The sequence below is a fragment of the Planococcus citri genome, chromosome 2, assembly GCF_950023065.1.
Source record: "Planococcus citri chromosome 2, ihPlaCitr1.1, whole genome shotgun sequence".
In the NCBI taxonomy this organism is placed as follows: Eukaryota; Metazoa; Arthropoda; class Insecta; order Hemiptera; family Pseudococcidae; genus Planococcus; species Planococcus citri.
In genome coordinates, this window is record NC_088678.1 from 35,195,672 (window position 1) to 35,219,907 (window position 24,236).

The following is a 24,236-nucleotide window of genomic DNA, read 5'->3' on the forward strand; positions in this document are numbered from 1 at the left end:
TATTTTTCAAAACTGCTTACTAGATGTGCTTGTCTAGAATAAGCTTCTAAATAGGTACCATAGGCTTAAAATGAATTTTTTGCATCTAAGTATAATAAAATTCTAATTCTAATTTTCAATCCATATGTATTTTTCCAGCTGATGAAATATTATTGCAAATGCCATACCTATGCGTCAACATGATTCAGAATGATTTTTGATTTTTCGTTTGAAATTTTCCTTCAAAAATCGTGGATTTAATTGACTGAATAATTCCTCAACTTTAAACTCGTGAGTATTGAACCACAAACTTTTTTAGTTGAAATTTCAATCTAAGTAATTTCCTACTGAAAGAAAAAATATATCATTGCTTATTTTTGAAGACTAATATGGCACATGTTTAAAAATAATTAGAATTGAGAAACTCGTTTTCTGTTCAGAAAATCGCCCAAATGGTTAAGGTAGAGTGGGGTAGTTGCAAAAATGGGGTAATTGCAAAATTGTGACCTCATGCAAAAAATGCAAAAGTCGATTTTCAAATTTTCAAATTGCAATTTTCTCCACGATTTGTAGACCAAATTGTACCTACCAACATTTTACCATTGATAGAGAACGCCCTGAAGTATAAGTGGTACAATTTCAGCTTCATTCGTGCAATAGTCTTCTCACAGCGCCCTCTCAAAGTGTCACTAATCAAATAGTGCTTTGCAATTACCCCACTCTACCTTATATTTAGATTCCAATTTTTTTATCAATTCATCATTTTAAATTGAATACTTAATGGTGATTAGTGAAAACTTCAAAAAATTGAAAAAATTAGCCAAAACTGATGAAAATGTTTCAAGTTTTTGAAATCTAAAGTACAGAGGCCAAATATCGGCAGCATTGTATTTCAAAACACTTCCTCACGTCCTCAGTTTTAAACGTTAAGTATATCATTAAACGTTTTGACATATGTATCTAAATAATGCACAATAAGTATTCGAGGAAAAAATATTCTTAAAACAATAGTTTAGCCAAAATAAAGAGCGGCTCAAAATTTTATCCACTCCCCTTCAGAATATTTTTCCTTTGGTTTTTTCTCAGGTTTCGATACTTAAATGCTATAGTTGTGTAATTGATTTTTGTTTTTGCTTTTTTCTTCAAGTTTGCCAAAAATAAGTGAAACTGACAGAAACAAATTTATAGATTTTACTGGAGGGGGAGAATGATTGAAAATTTGCCAATCGTTATCGGTACCATGAGAAAAAAAACCAACCGAATAAAATGATGAGTAGGTACCTATCTTAAATGAAATAGAAGATGAAATGACAATTTTATCAACTGATATACTCACATTAAGACTTATAAACAATTGTTGTTTTTCTTTTGAATTTATGAAAGTTTCAAATATATGGAATTTTTGTAGTTCAGGAAAGATATACTTAGAAATTGGTCCGAGTAAAGCGAGGGCAAAAGTGTTCAAAAATTCTCATTTCAAGAGGTGAAAAACAATGTGTTTTTTGAAAATTTTTTCACTATTTTGGCTCCAAAATTTTGGAATTTCAATGATGTGGAGATTTCAATTGAAAAAAAAAACACAAGCCGAGCTAGGGAAAAATCTTTCAAAAATTCGAATTTCGAGGTGCTCTTGAGATTTCGCAATAACGATTTAGAACTTTATATTAGCAAAGCTTCTGGTTTGCAGGGAGGGTGTCTGTGATAACGCTCTTTCAATCTGGTTTAATTTCGTTCACATTGGAGAGTGCTACTGTGCTAGTTCAAAAATGCCCCATGTAAGGATTATAGATTCCAATGCAACCAGAACCTTCTAGACACACTAAAAAAATTCTGTTACCTACAAAATAGCTCATCTCCAGAACTGAAAGAGCTGTCCAAGGGCTCAAATTTTCAAATAAACGTCCTTCAAAATTGGTGATGGATCAGACGAAGCAAAAACTTTTCAATTAAAAAAGTAAGTATATTTTGAATTATATTTAAAGGTGTGCTCGTATATAAAATTATTTTAATTGTAGATAGGTATTTATCATCATTGATCATTATCAATCATTCGATACGCCTATCAAGGTGTTCTAGTAATGTTCATATCCCATAATTTTTTTCTGGTGAAAATTCATTCCCAGAATATTTTTTATAAAATGCATATCATCCATATAAGGCTCTTCACCAGATAGAGTGTTTTCAGTGGTATTATTAATCAGTGCACTCTGAGGAATATCGGAAATCGTAATCGATACATCATCTAAAATTGGTGTAGGCTTTTTAACAAGGAATGGTTTTTCCGAACCCAGTGTAGACATTCTGCTTGGATTAATAAAACTGGTCTCAGAATTTCTATCGCCAATGGGCATTGCAGAAGTGACTCCTGACATCTGTATTGTAATAAAAAAAATTAATAACACATTTTGGTGAGCAGAATTATACTGGCATTCGTATTTTACTCGAATTAAAAAAATTATTTGTCAATATCTAACACTTACCTCAAGTAGTACAAAAATTGGTAAAAATGAATACGTTAAACGATGCATGCTGAAGCGCGAAGCAAAAATATTTAACGGGAAAAAATAAACTAGGTACCTATTGCTTTCAACTTCAAGTAATTTCACGAATACTCATGTTCGGAGGTTTAAATTCGTCCACATATATATAGATAAATTTTAATTACTCGATTTTACTACATAAATATCATAAACAATTCAAAATACTTTATTCGTTTATAAATTTTTCTGTCAAAAATTCCATAAGCGAGTAAATTTATCCGAAAAGTAATTTTCAACTTTTCACTGAGGCATTAAAATTAAAATTAAATTTCACATCAAATGAAGGTTCGATAGATGTTGCCGTATTCCAAACTCTTATTGAATCATTTACTCGCTTCGATGGATAAATTTATTGAATATTTGCGCTATTTTTGTCTTATTGATCATCGTAATGGTGCCGATGAAGTGTGTAGATGTTTGAAGATTTTTTTAAATGGTTATTGTCACCACAATATGCTTTGCTGAGTACGTAAGTAAAGAAATATTTTCTTTCTGTTTATACTTAGATAGGTTTATTTTTAAAAAAATTCTTCCCCCCCCCCTCAGTTGGCATTTTGAGAATTTCAATTATCAAGATACTTATGGCTTTTGAACATCTGAAAAAATGGCAAGTACCTATTTAGCAATTTTCCACAAAATCAGAACTTATATCAAAACTGGTACATATCAGGAAATAACCATATTTCAATTTTCTTCGCATTTTATAAAAACTTCTCTTAAAAATCAATAAATAAATAAACAACGCCGAATAAATTGGTACATTAGCACTGATATATTTTAATAAATAAGCTAAAGCTTTACAATTATAAAAAAAAAAAAATCATCGAAGTAATTACAGCTAAAACATCACAGCTTAAAAAAAAGAAAAAAACTAAAAAACACAACATATGACTAAATATAAAAACATTTTGGTACTGTAAAATAAATTTTAGTCATCTATCCGTATATCTGGGCGTTTACACGTAGAATTAAATAAGAAAAAAAAAACAAAATAAATAAAAACAAGCAAAAATAATAACATTCTAAATCGATTAATCGGTGTACTAGATTCGATTACAAATAATATACGATACCCAAGGATGAGAAAACTCTAGTAATAATAACCCGTATTAAATGCAAAATAGAAATTTTTCATTAAATAAAAATTCCCAAATTATTACTTATATTTCATTCAACATCGAAACCAAACATTCATTCGCCTCAACATTTTTTTTAAACGCGCTAAGCCTCAGTAGCTTAAAATAATCTTATATTTTTATGGTTGAGCTTTGAAAATTATAATTATTTAAAAAAAAAAAAAAAGAAAGTACACAGATAATCGCTATAGACAAAAATAAAAACGATTATTCTAAAAATAACATATTCGATTACTAGAATCGGCCGAAATAAAAAGATGATAGAAAATCATGATACAATTAAGTTTTTAAAAAAAATTATAAAAATAAAATGGCAAACGAAAATTAGGTAAAAATAAATTAATATTAAAGGAAGCTAGCCGAATTCAATGATGGTTTTTTAAAATAAATACGCGTAAATATAACATCGTATAAAAATACACACACACATAAATTTATAACCCTCTGCAGTGAAATCACATCATCTTAAATGATAGTAGAACAGATAGAAATTCAATTTCTTAAACGGTGAAATAAAAATTAAGCTTGAAACTTAAACTTTAATGACTAGCTAACGCCTCTATCACTGTTTCAATATTGAAAATATTCTCAAAATAATAGATTTCACCTCCAAAGGGTTATTTTAATCAAAGTTTTTTTTTCACTTTTTTTTTCTTTATAAGGCTTAAATTCTCAACACACAAACGCTTTAAATAACTTACAGGAAAAATAATAAAAACCGAAATCAAGTCAAAAATAAAAACAACTAATTATCTTAAATTTAACACTTATCCGAATACATTGTTACGAAATACAACCTTAAATACTCACAATATACAGGTGATAAGAAAACAAAAACCGCCTTGTTTTTCGCATATTTCGTACAGGGAACCTCGTACCATCGTACTAAAAATTGAGATTTTTTTTCAATCTCTCTGTTGACTCGTATACTCGAAAAGAAAAAAACCCTCGCGTATATTAAATTTACCAAAAAATTTTTTTTGGCAGTAAAAATTAGGAAGAACGATTTTTATCAATATCTTAACTTTTACGATGCGGGTTAACTACACAAAAGTGGAGTGAAAAAGCGTACTCGTGAATGACGCGAAAAACCTACAGGGTGGTTCAGAATGATCAGGGAATATTCAGGGGTGAAGTAGACAATTTATTTTACGTACTGAGGCAAAAATCGCAATCGGATACCTACATAACATATTTCGAGGACTTTTCACAAAGTCAAAAATGAATAAATATCCCTTCAATTTATTTGGTGTGCAAATTTTGTAACAGAATGTAATTCAGGTTGCCTACAAACCCCCACTTCTCAGTCAGAGTCTCTAAAAAATCCATTTAATTTCAATCAAAAAACAACCATTCTCTCTCTAAAAAAAATATTCAAATTCATTTGTACAATCTTACAATAATTTTCACTTTCAATAACTTAAACCCTTGGCTAACTCACTGCCAAGACTTGAATTCTTCTAAATCCATTTCAAATCAATTTCTTTAATCAGACATCCCTCTCGAAATCATCTTAAAAACACACAAATTGCCTACTCAACCAATGGAAAGCACCATATGTTCATTCTGAACCACCCTGTATACAAGTGCATTCGAAACATAGAAAAAAAGAAACGCGTAGGTAATTTCGGTTCCATTATTCTTATCGATCTGTGTATATGGCAATCTGCATGTTATGGAACAAATGCGACAAATTCTGCATCGCATCGATCATTTTCAGTACGTAAACGAAAGCAAATCCATAAACTTATAGTAGGTACGTAAAATAGACCTTAAAATGTAACAAATAAATGCATCGTAAAGCCGTCCAGATGCTTAGTAACTCGTACAAAAAAATCAAATACTCCAAAAGGAGAGAAATAAAAAGGGGAAAATGATTTTAAAAAAAAAACAACATACATCTAGTAATAATATGACTATCATCTAAGGCTAAAATCAACTCGCTATTTGAAAATCTAGATTGGAATTACGTAGGTATTTAAAATATATGTACAAAAAAAGAAGGATATTGCGGTATATACCTATGTGTTTGATCGAGAGAGAAAAAAAGCCATTATTTGTGCGACCTGCGTACATTGTAAGTATAATTCTATGTAAATCGTAATGTATAATTAAAGCATGGTAATTTATAATAACTGGTAAAAAAAAAGACAGTGTACTTAATTTTATAAGAATTGAAGCGTTTATGAAAAAAAGTAGTAGTAAAATTGACGTCGCGTGATGGTCTCGAACATACACGACGTGATACTAAACTGGTGACGAGACAGAATTACAAGTTACACTGCCACAGTATCGTAGGTTGTGAACCCTCCGTTTTGGAGTTGTTGGTATCCTGCTTCGTTTCTGTAAAATAAATAATCATGTTGATGAAAAATTATAATAGGAACAATTATTGGTGAAATGTTGAAGATGTCTGAAGAGGAGATGCTGATAAAGAGAAGCAAGATTGATTCAATTTTGTTTAAGTGAGGTATCATAAGGCGTTGAAAGCGTTTTCATGCTCAAGAATCGAAGCGCTGAGTACCAGAAAATCAAAATGAATAGGAAATAGTCAAGAATCGAAGAATCAAGAAATCCTTACGTGCAACCAGAGTCCCACAGATGCTTTCATTGAGTCATTTCGATTCCGAAATCATTTCATATAGGTAGGGTAGGTACTACCTACCTACCTGATGATGGCACTGAACGTCAATATTGCGTTATAAAATTACTATACGAAGGGGTTCCAAAAACTTGTTGATGGGTCAAAAAATCTTCTAATTTGCTGAAGGCAATACACAGGATGTTCCAAAATTAATCACCAAATTTTCAAAATTATTGATCAGTTAAAAAATTCAAAGAGTTTGGATTTAAAGCCACGTGTTTTTTATTTCACAATGACTAATGGAGCATTAATTCCCTCCAAAGCTTTTCTTTCATTAAAAATTTTTCACTTTGAATCGAAGGGCTCGGGGTAGAAACTTCTCATACAGACGGAGAGTACATTCATTCAAAGGTGATGTGAAAACAAATTTCAACGTCGTGTCTTTTTACAAGAATGACCTTTATTCTGTACCTCCGCCCCCTGGCCGCTTCGCGGCCCAACCCCCCTTTCCCCTCCCTTTTATCTATCAGAAGAGTCAGAACTCGCTTTTTGAAGGTTGACTCCAAGTCCCTTTCCTTACAACTTACTAAGCAAAATGAATAATTAAAATAAGGAATACTCGGCTGAGAATTATAAGTTGGATTTTTTGTTCACTATTATTTTGATGATAAATAAAAGTTCAAAGTTAAAATTGTTCAAAATAATGTTTTTTTGATTTGTAATTTTTCATGCTTAAACTAAAAAATTTTGAATTCAAAAAGTTTTATAATATATCTACACGTCATAAGGAAGATTTTAAAACAAAAATGAGCAAAGTCGGTCAAGTTTTCATAAATTTAGAGGGGGCCCGAAAATTGTTTTTGGGTCATATCTCCCCCTGTATGGGACCAACGACCCCAAATCGGTTCAAATTTTGGGATTCGGTTCAAAATGCAATTCGGATGAAAACATATTTCCAAAAAATTTTTAAATTGATTTTAGCCCCCTTTTCCCCAAATTTGGGCCCTTTAAATTCAAAATTTGGGCTTCGCTATAACTCGTCGAGAGCTTTCTATTTTAAAAAAAATTGGCTTCCCAGATATAATTGGGGCTGAATGAGAGCCTGCTGAACCTTTTTTGCTTGTAGCTTTATACTATAGATTCAGTCCAAAAACGTATCCAAATCTGACAATGAGATTTTTGAATTTTGATTACGTGGAATGCAAAATACGAAAAAAAAATGTTACTGTTAAACCTTGAAAAATTCCCAGACAAAACAAAGATGTACGTAGGTACTTACAACTTTTTTGAAATGTCAAAAAAAAAATTTCACGTAGAATCTTCCTGCACACTCGGTTTTTTTGATTGAGTTGAGGGCCGAAAATTACAAAAAACTGTGACGAAATGTCGTTATTTATAAATACCTAGCAAAAAAAACATGTGAATGTGAATCAGAAATGAAGGGCAAAATATCGCAAAAACCCCTTCAAAAGATGCAACTTTGTGACAAAGAACAAAAATTTTTTTCTTTTTCACCAGAATGAAAATGTTTTTAAAGTAACGCAATAAAATGGCCAAAAATACAGGAAGGGGTGGGAATAGGGGGGTCAAAAATTTCAGGGTAATTTTCTCTTAAAAGTGACCTCATTATAGAAAGAAAGCCAGAAAGGGGCCGACTTAACCTCTTTATTCAGATAGACCTTTCAAGCAGTTCATGAATTTATTTTCTGAATGCAATTTTTTTTTTTTTGAGACTCTCCCTCCCCTACTTTTCTCATATTTGGCCAACCAGCCCTAAAAAAAAAAAAAAAAAAAAAATAGAATAATAAAAAGTTGAATTGTGTAAATATTTGAGCTTTTAAAGCTGAATGATAAAGGTGGAATACTTTTTACGATACCATTCAGATGACAAGATTAAAGATTTGGATTGGAAGATGATTAAAAAAAAAACACGAAAAAAATAAAACATTGAACTAAATGTCTCGCAAAGGTTTGCAAAAAGCCAAAAAAAATTGTGAAACGTCGAAATGATGTAAAAGTTTGGATGTAAAAAATGAGTCGTAAAGTTGGTACCTCTCTCGAAAAAATGGTCTGGGTCATCGAAAAAATTCGTCAGATGAAGTTTAAAACCAGAATGAAAAGGCTCATTTTCAATAACTTCAACTCCTTCACAGTTCAATTCAAAAATAGGGGGGGGGGAGGTAAATCTCGGTACCCATGTTTCTTTAATACAAACGTACGTTTCTTCGACATCATTCCGTTGCTTTTTTGGCCACACCTCCTGCCCCCACTCTATCAACTTCTTTAAAAATATCATTTCACGAGCTGCAAACTGCATAAATAAACTTTTTGAACAAAATTTTGAGATTTTGGCTAATTCTTTTATTTTTTGGACATTTTTTTTTTTTAATTTAGAGTCTCAAGTCTGAGCTACCATTTTTCTCCCCCCCCCAAAAAAAAAAAACAAAATATGTTATAAAAGTGCTCATCATCATTGAATTTTGGGCCTTAAGACAGTTCAATCTGCCCGAGCATACATATACCTGAATGCTTAATATAGAATATTTAATGATATTAAAATGTTGAAAGGTGCTTTCAGAGTGCTTTACGGTGTCAATGAATGAGAAAGTTTAAAATATGTTCCTATACCTAATTTGCTCTTTAGATTTGAAAAAGCTTTAATTGAGTTTAAAGCTTATTTCTCAGCACCTCCACTTCATCGTTTAATACGATAGATAAATTATAAATAGATCGCTAGTACAGTGCCAATATTACGTAGATAGCATGCAATAATAATAAATAAAACTTACGATTTCCTTTTTTTTTGAAAGCAATAATGAAAATGAAAAGAAAAATACAAAATACAAAATATTACTACCATTATCTACAAATATTTATTCTACAAAATTACCGTAGCCTATTCGTATATACCTACTCGGCCATGCATTTATTCTCGAGCATTATATACGAAACTTATTAATTAATAGCCATTAACTACTCAAATAGGAAGGAAGAAATTTTCACCCATAAATTAATTTCCATGTGTTAAGAAAAATCCATTAGATAATTTACACCTCTGTTCATTTATCCGTCGCCATGTTAGAATTTTGTTTTTATAGAATGTCGTATAGTTATTACGTATGATTGCAGTAGATATCCTAAGATGTATATTAGAATATAATCTATGGCTTTAATGAATTTACTGACCTGTCGATCAATTTACGCATCTCCTCGGTGGTCAAACCATCCTTGGAGTTTCCCCTTATACCAACTGTAAATATAAATACAATGTTATGTAAAACCAATGTTGGTAAATGATCTAAGGTACCATATTTTACGATGCAGATGAGATATAGGGGTTTTACTCGTTCAGAGAAGAAATACGAGTAAGTAGATAGAAAGCTTAGTAATGAATTGAATACACGATATGTACAACACACAAAATGGAAATGTTGCGCATGAAGTATACCCTGCTGTATATTGTCGAATGAATAAGTGAGTTAGTACAAAATTGTGATATGGTAAGTATGCAAATGTTAATGTACGCGGAATTTCAAACGCCAAAGTCAAATAGGCACAATAGGGTTAATATGGGTTGGTATAAGCTTGATCAATGTAAGTATTATTGACCGATGGAAAATTCGAATAAAGCAACAATAAAATGTTAATGAAAATCACACGACGAATAATCACAAGAAAAGCGTAATAGCAATAAACGACATTTTTAGAATAGACGAATAATTTTTTTTTTTGGGACCAGCGCCGGGTTAAACACGCTTAAAATATTTTGGTGCATAGTTAAAGAGAGAAGTACGTTAAACCAGGTAATTTTTTAAATTGAGGAAACGTGTGCAATGGATATTTTGGTGGTGTTTACCTCAAGAAATTTAAACTAGAACGCCCCTATCTGGTGGATATTTCTGGCTCCATCTGCCTATTCAGCATAAAAAATAGGTGTTTAGATTACAAGTGTGAAATTGGTAGGTACAAAATATTGACGTGTGGGTTGTTTATTGATACTAAATGTAAGTATACGTAATGATGAGACACATTAAAGATGACTTTTTGATCACAGATGATAATGAGATTATGAATATAAACATATGGGTGCTGTTTATGATACATTTGATGATCGTTAGCCTATAGTAACTTTTGCTACGTGAACTACGAGTATGTATACAAAAAAGGCAGCTGTAAAATGTTACAACAAAATGCAACTCAATAATGATGATGCCTACGTAGGCCTAAAAGGCACATGCGATCAAATTGCGGTGATGTGAATACGAAATCTAACACAAAAAGTATCGTAGTAAAACTGCAATAGGTACGTAGGTATAAAATACATGCAAGCGTGAGAGATCTAACTAATGTTGTGAAAACTACTAATAAATGAGTAAGCTGGTGAAAAAGGAAATTTTACACGAATGCGCTTAAAAGATTCAGTTTAACTACTCAATTATCTTGTTAACTTATACGTGTTCCTTACTTCATTTTTTTTTTCAAATTTCATCGAAAAAAAATTTTTTTTTGAAAATGACTTTTGCTATTTTTTTTTCTTTTATTTTAAAAAGCACTTAAGCTTAATATTACTCTTCAAAATTGATTCAAGATTTTTCACAAGTACATTAGCTATTAACAGAAACACAAAAAATTGGCCCAAAAATTTAAAATTTTGTTTTTTTTTCAGAGAAATTTATTTATTTCAAGAAGCTATCTTTCATCTTTTCCTTTTTCAAAATTAGTATTCTCCAACTGTCTTAAATTTCATAAAAACTAAAAAGTTATACTTGAAGTATACTTTGGTCCAACAAATCTCAATTTTTGATAGAAGAACTTGCAGAAAAAACTCTACCACTATAAACTGAAATTTTACCTCCATAACTGGCGCGATTCAGGGCCATATCACATTCTGCCTCGGACATTTCATTACTCTCCTTGGAATCATTTGCCGTCGTTCCGCTACTGTTCGGGTCATGATTTCTTGGTGGAGGTGGAGGCGGTTCAGGACTCGAATTACCGGGTAGGTTACGTGCAGAACCTGAAATTACATATTATGATTTTGTTAATGATCATTTACGCTGATGACTGTGCTGAAAACGAAGACAAGGAACAGAAAATCACCCTCGCATCAGAAGACTTGTAGGAGGGGGGGGAGAGGGGAACCTAAAGAAAAAATCATTCATAGGTACCATTTTTACTACAGCAACACTTGACATAAAAAACATTGAAAAAAATGCTCATAGGTATGCATCTCATTGTCATTTTTTTTTCTAACCATCTCTCTCTCATTTTTAATGGAAATAAATGAAAAAAATCTCGAAATCCAATAGTTTTTTTTTGTTTTTTTTTTTAATACCTACGAACTAATTACCACAGCAGAATGGTAAAAATGTTGAGAATTATTTACAGTAAATAACGTTAGGTACTTCATTTCTTAGAGAAAAAAATTAATGTTTTTTGAGTACCTATTCCCTGTCGAAAAAAATATATTTCGCCCACTGAGAGCATGAAACACTAAACTTTTTAAAAATCTTCACAAAATAATTCAACTTTACACATATTTTTTTCACACGATTGGTTTGGAAAGCCCTTCCTCCTTTAAACAGGTCGGAAATAAGCCACAACTCAATTTTTTGCCACCCAGATAGCTTTTCACGTCTTCTGGAGAGATCGAAAATCGCGATGAAGACTCCAAAATGGCTCGAAATAGTAAAATTTGAATTCGGGGGAACAGATATTACGTAGTTTAGGGATGATTTTTCATCACTTTTAATGAATAAATGTTATCAATATTTTTAATTAGAAAAAAGCAAATCATCGAAAATGCTCAATTTTAAATTTTCAAAAAATTTACCAAAATTCGAAAAACAATTTGTGCAGCTGAAATATTGGTTATGAAGGTTCCATACCACCACCTTTCCAAAAAAATTGCATTTTGGTTCTAATCGGAGGCGGACACTTCAAACTGTTCCCTTGTTGATTGAATTCAATGAATTCGATATTTCAATACCGAAATGCAAGTTGGTTTAAAGGCCCCTTATAAGACACAGAAAACCCAATTCGTGGCAAAATTAATCAGGTCCTTTAAAAAAACACACAAATGTTCACACATTCACTCTCTTAAAAGCCACGTACTCAAACTGGACGATTTTAAGCAACGTTTCAATGCCTCCTGGCGCAGAACCCACCGTATTATTTTCGTCCGATTATCTTATGTACTCACCAAAGCTGCGACGTCCTACGGAGTTACGACTCCCGAAATGATCGTAAGGAGCACCATACGATCCATATTGACTACCATACGGCTCTTCATCGCCGCAGTTAGCCGGATCGTCGTATTCGGGAGAAAATGTGGAATTTGGTCCACCAATGCTACCTACTCTAGAGTAGCGGCCATTTGTGCGAGGCTACAACGAACAAATAAAATCACATTAGAACATCTAGAAATGTGAATAAAAAATTCACCACGTGAATCATCGCGCATTAAGCACTATATTTACCATAGATTGAGATCCAGTTCTTTGATGGATATGACCATTAGCTTGAGTCATGGAAGTAGGTCCAATAGTACCGCTGTGACCATTTTGGTGTGGGAATGTTTGGAACTGCATTGCAGCTGCTTTCGAAGGATCCATTTCTTCGCGGAAGCCGAGTAAATGGAATGTAGCGTATGGGCATATTTCATCGTCAACACCTAATGAAATCAAAAAACCTCGTGTTCAGTCCGAAATTCAATACCGATGAACCACTCTAAACTACTAATTCCTCGTGTTGTACGATTACCAAACAATATAAGTGGAATAAACACTAAACCTGTTGGATCCTCGTAATCGAGTTATAGGTGTGTACGTGCATTTATATAAGACAAAACGCGATAAATACAGGAGAAAAAAGAAAAAAAAAGAGAGAAAAGAAACCCTTAAAACTTATTTAAAAAGCTTGGACGACGTATACTGGCCATGTTGAGCAGGACGCCGCATAAACAAGTAAAACTTTTCAATTTACCTCTACATTTCTGATAAAGAGTTTCATCGGAACTACGGTACGGTGGAAGATGACCCCTACATGGGCCATGTCCGTTCAATTCTTCGTATGTATGGCGACCTCCTCTAGGGTCCCATGTTGAATGACTTCTAAATGAAGACCCGTAACCTAATTGTGCAGGCGAGCAGAGTTTAAAGTAAAATAAAAAGCATGACAAAATAAACATGAAGCCGGAATTTTTATCGTAGATACTATACCAGTATCACGTTAAATATTAATCCAGCGTTTAATGAGATGAGTGAATAAACAACGAAATAAAAAATAATATAATAAGGATGATGAATGCGTGAAGTAAAAAAAATAAATAAATTTAAGAAATTAAGCTCTTAACCATAGATAAAAAAATCGATAGGTATTTGGAAAAAATAAATTCTTCGTAAAAGCCAAAATCATTTCAAATACATTCAACCAACCTACCAGAGAAAAAAAAATTGAAAATCGTGATTAAAGTATAATAACCAACCTCTTTTAACGCGATCACAAGTATTATAGTTGGATCCAGGAACTGGGGGTAGTTTACGATTAGGAGGTGCGATGTATCCGAGTTCATCGCGTAAATCTGGTCGTCTTTTATCGATGGTATTTCCATTCATCATGGATTGATTATAAACTACATCATCTATACAAAGAAACGAAACATATTTCAGTATAAATACGATACTAAAATGTCAAATTATCACCCGGTATTTCGATCCATTCAGTCAAATACGTAAAAAAGTACAGTTAATTATACAATAAGCAACCTCTTAAACGTGTCTGGCCATGAGGATGACGTCTCGACCACGCCACACATATCACAATTATACCGACGAATACGACAACGACAGTGGCCGCAGCCGGTACCACAATATTCAAATCGAGCCACGTAGGCAGCCACGGGAACAGAGCATATAAAGATTGTTCCTTTTCCGGCGGAGCTAATGTACCTTTAAGCAAACAGAAAATAAACCATAGACTTACCTTTCATATCATCTCCTTTTCCACGAATGAAACAGATAACGATGAATGCGACAATGATAACTAGAATGGCGGATGCTACTGGTACAAATAGGTTCAAGTTCGCTAGCAGAATTCGCACAGTTTCATCACTCGTTGCCCTAAAGCCTCCATCGCTCATATCACCTAGCTCTCGAGCTGGTGCAATTGTACCTGTAACATCCACCATTACAAATAGTATCCAGTGTCGTGGTATGTTTTGCAAGTTCCCCTCGCTCCCTCAATTTTGCAGATAGGTATATTAATTAGAGCGTAGTGAAGTCATAGATGTTTACGTACTTCCTTCCATGGTCAATGTGGCGAATTCGTATTCGCCTACGACGAATCCGGCGCTGTTGTGGGCAGTTACTCGTAGATGGTACCAAGTAGCTGGTTCTAAATCGAGTAATAAGTAGTTTCCGGTTGGTTTCACGTTGTTGGCGATTTGGTTCCATTCTTTGGCAGCCCTGAGATGAAAAAATAGAATATTGTTAAATATTAATAAGGTAGCCTAATTTTTGAATGAGGAATTGTTTAAAAAATTTTTATGACCTTCCTTCAAAATTTGTACATGCTTCTGAGCACAGTTTTCCACATTCTGCTCAGACCCCCTTTCCCTCCAGAAAAGAGTGTTTTTAATATTATTTGAAAGTGTGTTTTAGATTTCCAAGTCCCCCATCCGGCAACACAGGGTTACGTTTTTTTTTGTTTTTTTTTTTTTACCAAAAGATAATAAATTAATAAAACAACGAATTGTCAACGAATTTCTTACTTCTTCTTGTATTCGATCACAAAGTAATACATTGGACATCCTCCATCTTTCCAAGCTGTCAATTGAAGAGTAACTGAATTGGTAGCCACCGTAATGAATTCGTTAACATTTGGGTATGCAGGTTTCGAGCCTGAAGTTCGTGCTTGTTGTACAACCGACGTATCACCATTGCCAATCCTAAAGACGTCAAAAAGTTCACAAAATAGCCTCCATACAGAAAGTACCAAAATCTAACCACGATACGTACGAATTATAGGCGAAAGCTTGAACGTTGTATCTCATTCCACAGGATAAATTTTCGATGAGGAATTTCTCGGTGTTGGGTGGGATTTGAACAGTCTCAGCTTCTCCAAAATCTGGTTTGTAACGTATGGTATAACCATGGATGGGTTCTGTTTCACCTGGATGAGGTTTCACTAAGACGACAATCGAGTTATTCGTAGTGGATTCTATTTTTACTTCGGGTTGATGAGGTGGAGCTGTAAAAAAAAATTCACACACGTGAAAATAAAGAACACGAAGCTTGGAACATTGCAATAGATGATGGATTGAGGAATACCGTGAATGATAAGACGATGATTGATGTGATCTTTTCCGAAAGAGTTTTCAACTGAGCAAGAGTATTCTCCGGCATCAGTCCTGGTCACAGTTTTAATCAACAAGGATCCTTCGGCTAATTGCCTTATACGTTCGTTGCTTTCTAGAGGGCGTCCTTTAATTTTCCATGAAATTTCCGGTGCTGGTTGACCGACGGTTAGACAAGGTAATTTAACATCTTCGCGATACGTGGCGGTGAAATTATCGCTGAATGAGGCTATTTTAGCAGAAACTGTGCACAAAATCGAGTATTAGAATACCTATCAGTACTTACATTTTCAACCTTAGTACTTATTAATTAATTTTTAGGTAAAATTTACCTTTGGCGTTTGGAGCGACAGTAATCGTTTTTGAGGCTTGGCCTTCACCTACGTTAGTCGAAGCAGTCACCCAAAATTCGTATTGTTCGGCTTTTTTGAGATTTTTAGCTTCGTAATTCATTTGTAGAGGTGAAACCTTTTCGCTTTTTGGTTCGGCCTAAACATGAAAGATGGGAAGCTTAGAAAACTAAGCAGAAACTTGTATGTATAAAAATTGAAAAATGTCACGTACTTCTTTATTAGCGTGTTCCTTATAATAAACGGTATATTGGGTAATGACACCATTAGGTTGTACTGGAGATTTCCAACTGACTAGAATCGATTCAACAGACATGACTAGAGCTTTAATGGCTGATGGGGGCTCGGGAACTGTAGAAATAAAAATATTTCATCAATTTTATTTTATTTAGTGAACTACAAACAACCTTTGTAAGTATTCCATGAAAGAGGAAACTTACCATCTTGATCAGTCTGGCAATGAATTATGTTAGTTCTGACACCATCACCGCCACTGGTATAAGCTAAGATTTCCATACTATAATTGGTATATTTTTTCAGTCCATGAAGAATAGTTTCACTCGAAGAAGTAATCATCGTGTCTTTGGTACTTTCATCTTGAAAAAGAATTCAAATTGATGAAGCAATTAGTACCTAGATATACTTTGCATACGTCTTATGTACCAAAATTTTAAATCTTACCAAACCAACTTTCACTTGGTCCGAAAATGACTTTGTATCCTTTAATGATACCATTGGCCGAATTCAAAGGGGGTGATATCCACGAAACTCGGATTGTTTGTGACGTCAACGTCGTGCAGCTGATGTCATGAGGAGGTTGTTCGGGAATTCCTTCAGCAGTGAATTGTCTCGTTTCGTTGGATAGAGGTCCAGGTCCTAATTTATTGAAAGCTTGTACCACTACAGAGTACTGGGTGTAGGTTCTGTAAAATTATTTTTCATTAGTGAACATTGAGGATAATTAAACATGACTTCAGTTCATATTAATGCTTTGATTAAAATTTCAAATGATCAGAGATTTCGTTTTTTTTTCTTCAAAATTTTACTTCAGTTTGAAAGTCAATTATGAGTTCCGAATCATTAAAAAAAAATAATTTAAAAAAAGGCTGTAAAAATAAGTATTAGTACAGATTTTTTTTCAATTTTTACAAACTTTCTCTGAAATTAAGTATAGGTACCAACTTGAAATCTAAAAATAAAATATCATTTTCCAACTAAATATTTGGAATTAAATTTGACTTGGTATCTGAACCCAGAATTTAAACTGACTAATGTAACACGAAAATCAACTCACTTCAAGTTGTGAATTTCTAAATGATGTTCCTTTCCATCTTCTTTGTTGAATTCAACGGTTTCAAAAACATAGGGCTTGTCCGTGGTTGCTTTATTATCAGTAGGGATTGGTTTGTATCCAACATAATATCCTTGAATTTCACCATTCCATTCGGATCTTTCGGGTGGTTTCCAGAATACTTTCAAGGTTTTTTGGTCAACAGGTTCTACTCGTACTTCGGTCGGGGCACCGCTCGGAGCTGAGGAAAGAAGAAAAAATTCGGAATTTAGATTTCAGATTGGTAATCATTAAAATTAAGATATGACATTTTTACCTTCTTCAGCACTTATTATGGTCACAACATCGGATGGTTCAGAGAGTCCGAGCTCATTCTCGGCAACAATACGGAAATGATAAGTGGTAGCTGGGCGTAAAGTCATAACCGATACTAAAGTTTCGTGTCCAGCGACGAAAACTCGTTCCATGTCAGTATCCCAAGTTCCTAAAATGAACCAATACCATAATGATTGATGAATTCTAGAAAAATTCAAAATTATGCCAAAAAAAATGAAATAAGTTACCTCTGGTGATTTTATATTCGACGTGGTATTTGGTAATAGGAGAATTTCCAGTATACGGAGCAATCCAAGACATTTGTACAGATCGGCCAGATTTATTCAAAACTTTCAGTCCATAGGGAGCTTCGGGTGGTTCTATAGAACAATTTGAAATTCATAAGTAATTAAAAATTCTTCAAAAACAAAAAAGTTTTCCCAAATCCGTAAATAAAGATGAACCCTAAAATACCTTGAACAATCAAATTAATGCTGCTGTCGTCGCTACCGAAGGAGTTCGTTGCGATGCAAGTAAACAAGGCTGAATCACTTCTTTCAGTTCGTTTGATGCTTAGACCGGATAAAACACCATCTTGTTGTATGTCTTCGCGAATCGTGAATCTGAGAGCAAAATAAGATAGGTACGTGAGTAGACTATAAAATTGGATATTTGCTAATATTATATTGATCATGCACTTAGCATTTACCTGCCATCGCCTTTTGAGTCGAGTCGTTTGTTATTCATATTCCATAAAATACCGATTGGTTTTTCACCTTTGGCTTCGCATTGTAGAACGGCAGGTTCGTCTTTTCGAGCGGTCTGGTTTCGTAATTTAATATCGAATTGAGGAGGAGCTAAAAAACACAAAGCATACCAGAATGATGTTTGGTCCTTAAATATAAGATTTTTTTTGAAAAAAATATAGCTAGGTACCTTGCACATTAACAGTAATAACAGCCGAGAGTCCAGATCCAATTCCATTCACAGCTTCACACAAATAATAGCCTTCGTTGCTCTTTTGAATATTATTAATGGTCAAAGTTCCGTCTTCAACTTTAATGTCGGAGTTATTTTTCAAATCTTTATAGTCGCCGGGAGATTGTCCTAAGAGAAGAAAAAATAAAATGAGTCATTGTAAAAAAAAAAAAAAAAAAAAAAAAATATGAAAGCAACTAAGGATAATTTTTCTGCTTACCAGTAGCTTTTTTCCAAGTGACAGTTGGACGAGGGAAACCATCAGCTTTGCATTCAATTTTAGCATCACTGCCTTGAGCGAAAGCTTTCTGAGATGGTTCCAAGATCCAGCGAGGAGGCACTAAAAAATTGAAGAAAAAGCAGGTTAGTTATAAAGTAATGACCTGTTTTCATTTATTTTTATTTTGAAAAAAAAATTAATTCTAAGGAAGATGCTAATTACAAATTTTCTCCTCACCCTCCAACCCCTCCTTCTTTTTACAAAATCCAATTCAAAATCGAATCAAAACATTTTTTTTTTTGAAAAATTATTCTGATATATTTTTTATGGGAGGGGAGGGAGGTAAAAATTTTTTTACAATTTCAACGCATAGATTCACCTTGGTGATGGTAAATGGAGCATAACGGTGATATGGAGACTAATATTGTCCCCACATTTCTTCTCAAATGAGAGTTTTCGAAAAGAAAAATTGCATTTTTTGAGGGTATGTTGATGTTTTTAGTTCAAAGTGGTTTCAAAATAAGTATAAAACCTACTTGAAAATTTTTTGTATGAAAAATTTTTCTGTACCTATTCGTAAAACATCGGAACTCGACTACAGAAAAATAAGTAGAATAAAGATGCTGATTCTCCATTATTCATTTTTTCAGATGGAAAAAAATTTGATTACCTTTTTTGACCGGAAATAATATTTAAATATCGAAAAAAATGCACATAAAATACCTAGGTAGGTAAAAACAAATATTTGTCCTAAATATTGGCACGTTTAAGTTTCATTTTCAGATTTTAGTTCACTTTTTTTTATCTACATTTCTAAATGAAAATTTTATTATTTTCACGGACCAAAAGCTTCATTTCTATCTGGATCAAAAAAACTCAGGATGATATCGAATTCACAACACCAAAAAATTGAATTCAGTTTTTTTCATTCCAAAAAATTAATTAGCATATTTTTTTCTCATTTTGAAAATTTTGAAATAATCACATATTAAAATAATACCGACCTAGAGCACCTATTGATGACACGAAAATTTAAAAATTATTTCAAAATGCAATACTAATTTTTTGTTTGCATGTTTTATTGAAAAAAAAAAAAAAAAAAAAAAAAAAGATGCATAATTAGGCACGAAATGAATTTTGTAAATTTTGTCTATCTGTGTTGATCTTTAAGATTTGATTTTACATAAAATTCTCCCCTAAACAACTAATAATATAACATTTTTATTTTCTCAAGGTATCTATCATCAGAATATTGTTATCTCAATTTTCGAAAAAAAAATCTCAGAAATTGAGGTATAGATATTTTTAAAAGCAAGGAGCATTTGAATCTTCCAATAACTAGGTATCTTTTTCATCAGCATCCTTCATCCTCCATTTCTTTGTAAAACACGAGTTCATCAAAACAGATCTAAGTACCCATTTTGTAATTAGCACTCTTCCAAACGAGCCATTAAAACAGCGTAAGCCATTTTAACAACCCGTATACTTAAAAATACAACTATTTAACCAAAATGAAAAAAAAAGAACAAAAAAGAAACACCAAAAAGTACCATCTACGTACCAGATATCCAGCAATAAAAAACAAAAATTTCATGCAAATTAACATGCGATTAATCTAGAAAAAATCAAATGAAGAAGCTCCAATTGGAAAGAAAAACAGCACCTATAAGTAAATATGGCAACACAAACCCAATACCATCTGCGTTAATTTAGTAAGGTAAATATCACACAAAAATCAGTTTTTCGCATGCGGTACTATGAATGACACCAATATACTCGATAACTGATTTCCAATGATAACTACAAAACAACATACCATTAATATAATGCATACCAATATAAATGCTAAAAACTACAGAGGAGAAAAATGAAATAGAAATTCATGCACTAACTACCGAAAGACAGAATAAAAAGTGCAAATAATCAAGTGCAAATAAGCCAAAAAGACTGTGTGGAAATGGGAGCTCGAAGGAACATGAACATATGGTAATGTGAAAACTGAGGAAATATTATGATACAGGAAGTTACAATTGTTTGATTTTAATATAAATTTTTTTTGTGTAAAATTTATCCTTCGTTTGATTTAAATTTGTTATTTTTTTAAAGACGTTAATTTTCGACCGATTAGTTAGGTATTTTTTTTGTTGGTAATTTATAGGATAAATCTACCATATTTTAAAATTAGTACACGTACACATTCGCTTAACAATATAACAATTACGCTCTAAACTATTTTACGTAGTGATAAATCGATCAGATCAATTTCTTCAAAAAGCACAGATTTCGCCTTTTTTCGCGTACAAGAAGTTCAATCAAACAATAATACCAAGATTGCAGAAATAATATACTCAAATCGGTATACCCTTAACACGAAGCGAAGACGTATATTTGGTAACACCGGCTGGATTAGTAGCTTGACAGGTGTACGTTCCGGTATCTTCCAAATCCAATTTTTTCATCGATAACATGGATGTCATATCGTCTAACTCGACTACTTTAATCTTATCATTTTGTACCAAAGGTTGTTCGTCTTTGAACCAACTAATTTCCAGAGGAGAATCGCCGGCTGTAATAGTGCAGACGATTTTCGTCGATGTGCCACCATTAAGTCCATCTTGATTGAACGAGAACGGTTGAATGACAGCCATTTCTATAATAATTTTACTTCGGTTTACAATTTTTGAAAAAAATTTCAAACGCAATTGACATCATGTAACAAAATTGAGATATTTGAACAAGGGAAGATTTTGGAACTCGTATTAGATCCACAACACGACCAACGAACAACGCCTAAAAGAAAGAATAAAAAACTATTTCCAAAGCAGAAAAACTTTCAAGCTAAAAATACGAGTATGCAGCCAGGCGCTACATGAAAATCGACTACCAAGAAAAAACAAAAACCCCTTCCTTATAGTGATTCGTCAACACACCCTTCACGTATAACGAAGATGTATGGTGAGCTTCCCCGGCTGAATTTTTAGCCAAACATGTGTAGTTTCCGGAATCATTGACTGACAGAGATGATATTGTCAACATGACCATCATTTCGTCCAATTTCATGATGCGGCGATTACCTCCGGCTGATAATGCGGAGCCGTCTTTCAGCCATTTTATTTCAATTGGTAAATCTCCGGAGATTACTGTGCATAGGACTTTGGCGGTGTTTTGTTCGTTGATTGTGTTTAGGTTAAAAGTAAACGGTTCGATCTGTGGTTTGACTATAAAATATTCGAATTATTTCATTAGATTGGATTCATCAGTGGAATTGATCAAATAAAATTAAAAGATAGGTATGTAAATTATTAAAATAAAGAAATGGGTTTAAAAAATGACAAAAATATAGGTAAACAATCTTAAAATAATGTTAAAAACACTTATGAACTATAGAAATATATACAGAGTGATTCAGAAACGATCTGAAGGTCCTTCAATTCATCGAATATGCAACCTATTTCACATTTAATTATACTGTTCACAATTTTATGCTATTCTGTAAGATTGAAGACACATCTTTCAAATTTTTGGCCCCTTGCGATGATCAAAAAACCTTCAAATTCCTAAATTGATAAAATCATTGACAAATATGTCAAATGAATTGCATACATAATCCTTTGAAGGAACCAGTTTTTTTCATTTTTCATCAATAGAAGAAAAAACAAGGCGCCTCCTTCAAAAAGACACGTAGGCAATTCATTTCACAAACCATGAATGTAACAAAAGTTGCCTAACCATTCTATTCGAGTCGTTATAGCCTCTCACATCACCCTGTATGATAATGAAAATCGTTTCTAGCGACATTTGGCGAGATATCTTCGTTCTTTTTATGCCATTTAAAAATAAAACACTGAAAGACTTGATCCTATTTGCACTATAATTCGTAGTGGAACTATAACGTGAGGTGACTAAGCTCTAAAGGTAACTTGAGATAGGTACAAATTGACAATACTTGGGTGTATGACGATCTACAACGTACTGGGATTGCACTTATATTCCAAAAGAAATCATAATAACCAAATAAAAAAATTATCTAAGAAACGAAAAAAGAAATCTCTAATAACTTTGTATACGTAACATTAACGCGTTAACGAAAGCCATAATAGACAGAAGGAGAAGAAAGAAAACATAAAGAAAAAAAAATAGATACAGCTTAGTGCATAATTTCCTATATTTCGATTTACCATTTATGTTTAATTCGGCTGTATATTGAGTCATAGCGAAGTTACTAATACTGTTAACAGTACAGGTATAATTTCCGCTATGTATAGCCTCAGTTGACTCGATCAACAGTACGTTTGACTTTACACCGAACATTTTAGTTGTGATTCCTAGCTCAGACAAAGGTGTATTGCCAGATCCGCTAAACGACCAAGATATGTTCAATGGTAGGTCACCTTCTGTTATTAGACAAGCCACTTGGGCTGCTTGTCCGGCAAACATCGGTTCTTCGAATTTGAATGGAGCTATTCGAGGACGTACTATAACCAATGCAGAGGTGAACAAACAAATTAGAGAATCAAAATCTTTTCTCAAAAACCAACGATAAGTATTCCTTCAAATTTCAAAAAATCTTAAATTTTAAAGACCACATCTTATAAGAAATATCTGCGATATTAGACCGTGTATAGACCATACATTTAGAATAGAAATTTTCGAGACGGTTGGGCAAGACAGACACTTAAGAATATAGAAAAAGCCTCAGAAAATACAATCCTTTTGATCACACAACATCACGACACTAATAACCATACTTGATACTTGATACACAACAAACTGCATAAATAAAATCATAACTTAAGCGCGGGCATAATACGAGTAACAAAACTTGAACATAATAATATCATAAGGTCGAATTCATGCAATCTGCACCAGCCTAAGCGAATATACATAATAAAATAATAGGTACATATAATAAGGAACCTTTTACGTAGGTACATTAAAATGGTCAAGCTATAAACAATACATTCAACTTAATCGGGGTTCATTAAATATAGTTGTATTACGTAGAATTACCATGAATATTTAATTCGGCCGAATAATGACTAGAGAGCCTTAAATTCGATAGACTTTGAGCAATGCATGTATAATTGCCTCTATGACTCGCGTCTGTGGATTCTATCAACAGCATACTAGTCTTTTGTCCGAATCCGCTCGTCGAGATACCCATCTCAGACATAGACCTATTACTCGAACCCTTATAAGTCCAAGTTATATTCAAAGGTAAATCTCCTTCTGATACTAGACACGTTACTTGGGCCGCTTGTCCGGCGAATATAGGTTCTTCGAAACTAAAAGGCACTATACGAGGCGGTACTAGAAATTTCAAAAATTCAGGTATCAGTTTTTTAAAATGTAGAAAGTAGGAATTTTTAGAGTAGGTAGGTTCTTTTTTACAAAAAATCTAAATCAACACTGCATTCAATACAAAAAGAAATGTAGCTGTAAATTTAATATTTTGTGAATAAAATTGTTTAGAGATGCTTTTTGAAAT

At 32.9% G+C, this 24,236-nt stretch overlaps 1 protein-coding gene across 50 annotated transcripts in view; it reads right to left on the bottom strand.

Annotated features, from left to right (window-relative positions):
- Positions 1–3,268: 3,268 nt before the first annotated feature.
- Dscam1 (Down syndrome cell adhesion molecule 1) overlaps positions 3,269–24,236 on the bottom strand; it is a 135,025-nt gene continuing 114,057 nt past the window's right edge. For 24 of the 50 annotated variants that reach the window (XM_065349828.1, XM_065349839.1, XM_065349836.1 and 21 more), the window contains exons 13-36: positions 22,927–23,223; positions 18,749–18,868; positions 18,487–18,657; positions 18,260–18,407; positions 18,025–18,173; positions 17,799–17,930; positions 17,552–17,719; positions 17,239–17,476; positions 16,626–16,867; positions 16,385–16,540; positions 16,159–16,295; positions 15,927–16,083; positions 15,569–15,838; positions 15,257–15,488; positions 15,010–15,186; positions 14,538–14,704; positions 14,223–14,411; positions 13,726–13,881; positions 13,224–13,370; positions 12,719–12,912; positions 12,442–12,625; positions 11,092–11,256; positions 9,426–9,489; positions 3,269–5,998 (exon numbers count right to left, since the gene is read on the bottom strand). In XM_065349828.1, coding sequence (XP_065205900.1) covers positions 5,932–5,998; positions 9,426–9,489; positions 11,092–11,256; positions 12,442–12,625; positions 12,719–12,912; positions 13,224–13,370; positions 13,726–13,881; positions 14,223–14,411; positions 14,538–14,704; positions 15,010–15,186; positions 15,257–15,488; positions 15,569–15,838; positions 15,927–16,083; positions 16,159–16,295; positions 16,385–16,540; positions 16,626–16,867; positions 17,239–17,476; positions 17,552–17,719; positions 17,799–17,930; positions 18,025–18,173; positions 18,260–18,407; positions 18,487–18,657; positions 18,749–18,868; positions 22,927–23,223 — 4,127 coding nt within the window. In that variant the 3' untranslated portion in view covers positions 3,269–5,931. Of the gene's footprint in view, positions 5,999–9,425; positions 9,490–10,095; positions 10,153–11,091; positions 11,257–12,441; positions 12,626–12,718; positions 12,913–13,223; positions 13,371–13,725; positions 13,882–14,005; positions 14,189–14,222; positions 14,412–14,537; positions 14,705–15,009; positions 15,187–15,256; positions 15,489–15,568; positions 15,839–15,926; positions 16,084–16,158; positions 16,296–16,384; positions 16,541–16,625; positions 16,868–17,238; positions 17,477–17,551; positions 17,720–17,798; positions 17,931–18,024; positions 18,174–18,259; positions 18,408–18,486; positions 18,658–18,748; positions 18,869–21,110; positions 21,399–22,926; positions 23,224–24,236 lie in introns of all 50 variants that reach the window. The other 26 variants (XM_065349849.1, XM_065349844.1, XM_065349851.1 and 23 more) reach the window with 8 other exon arrangements.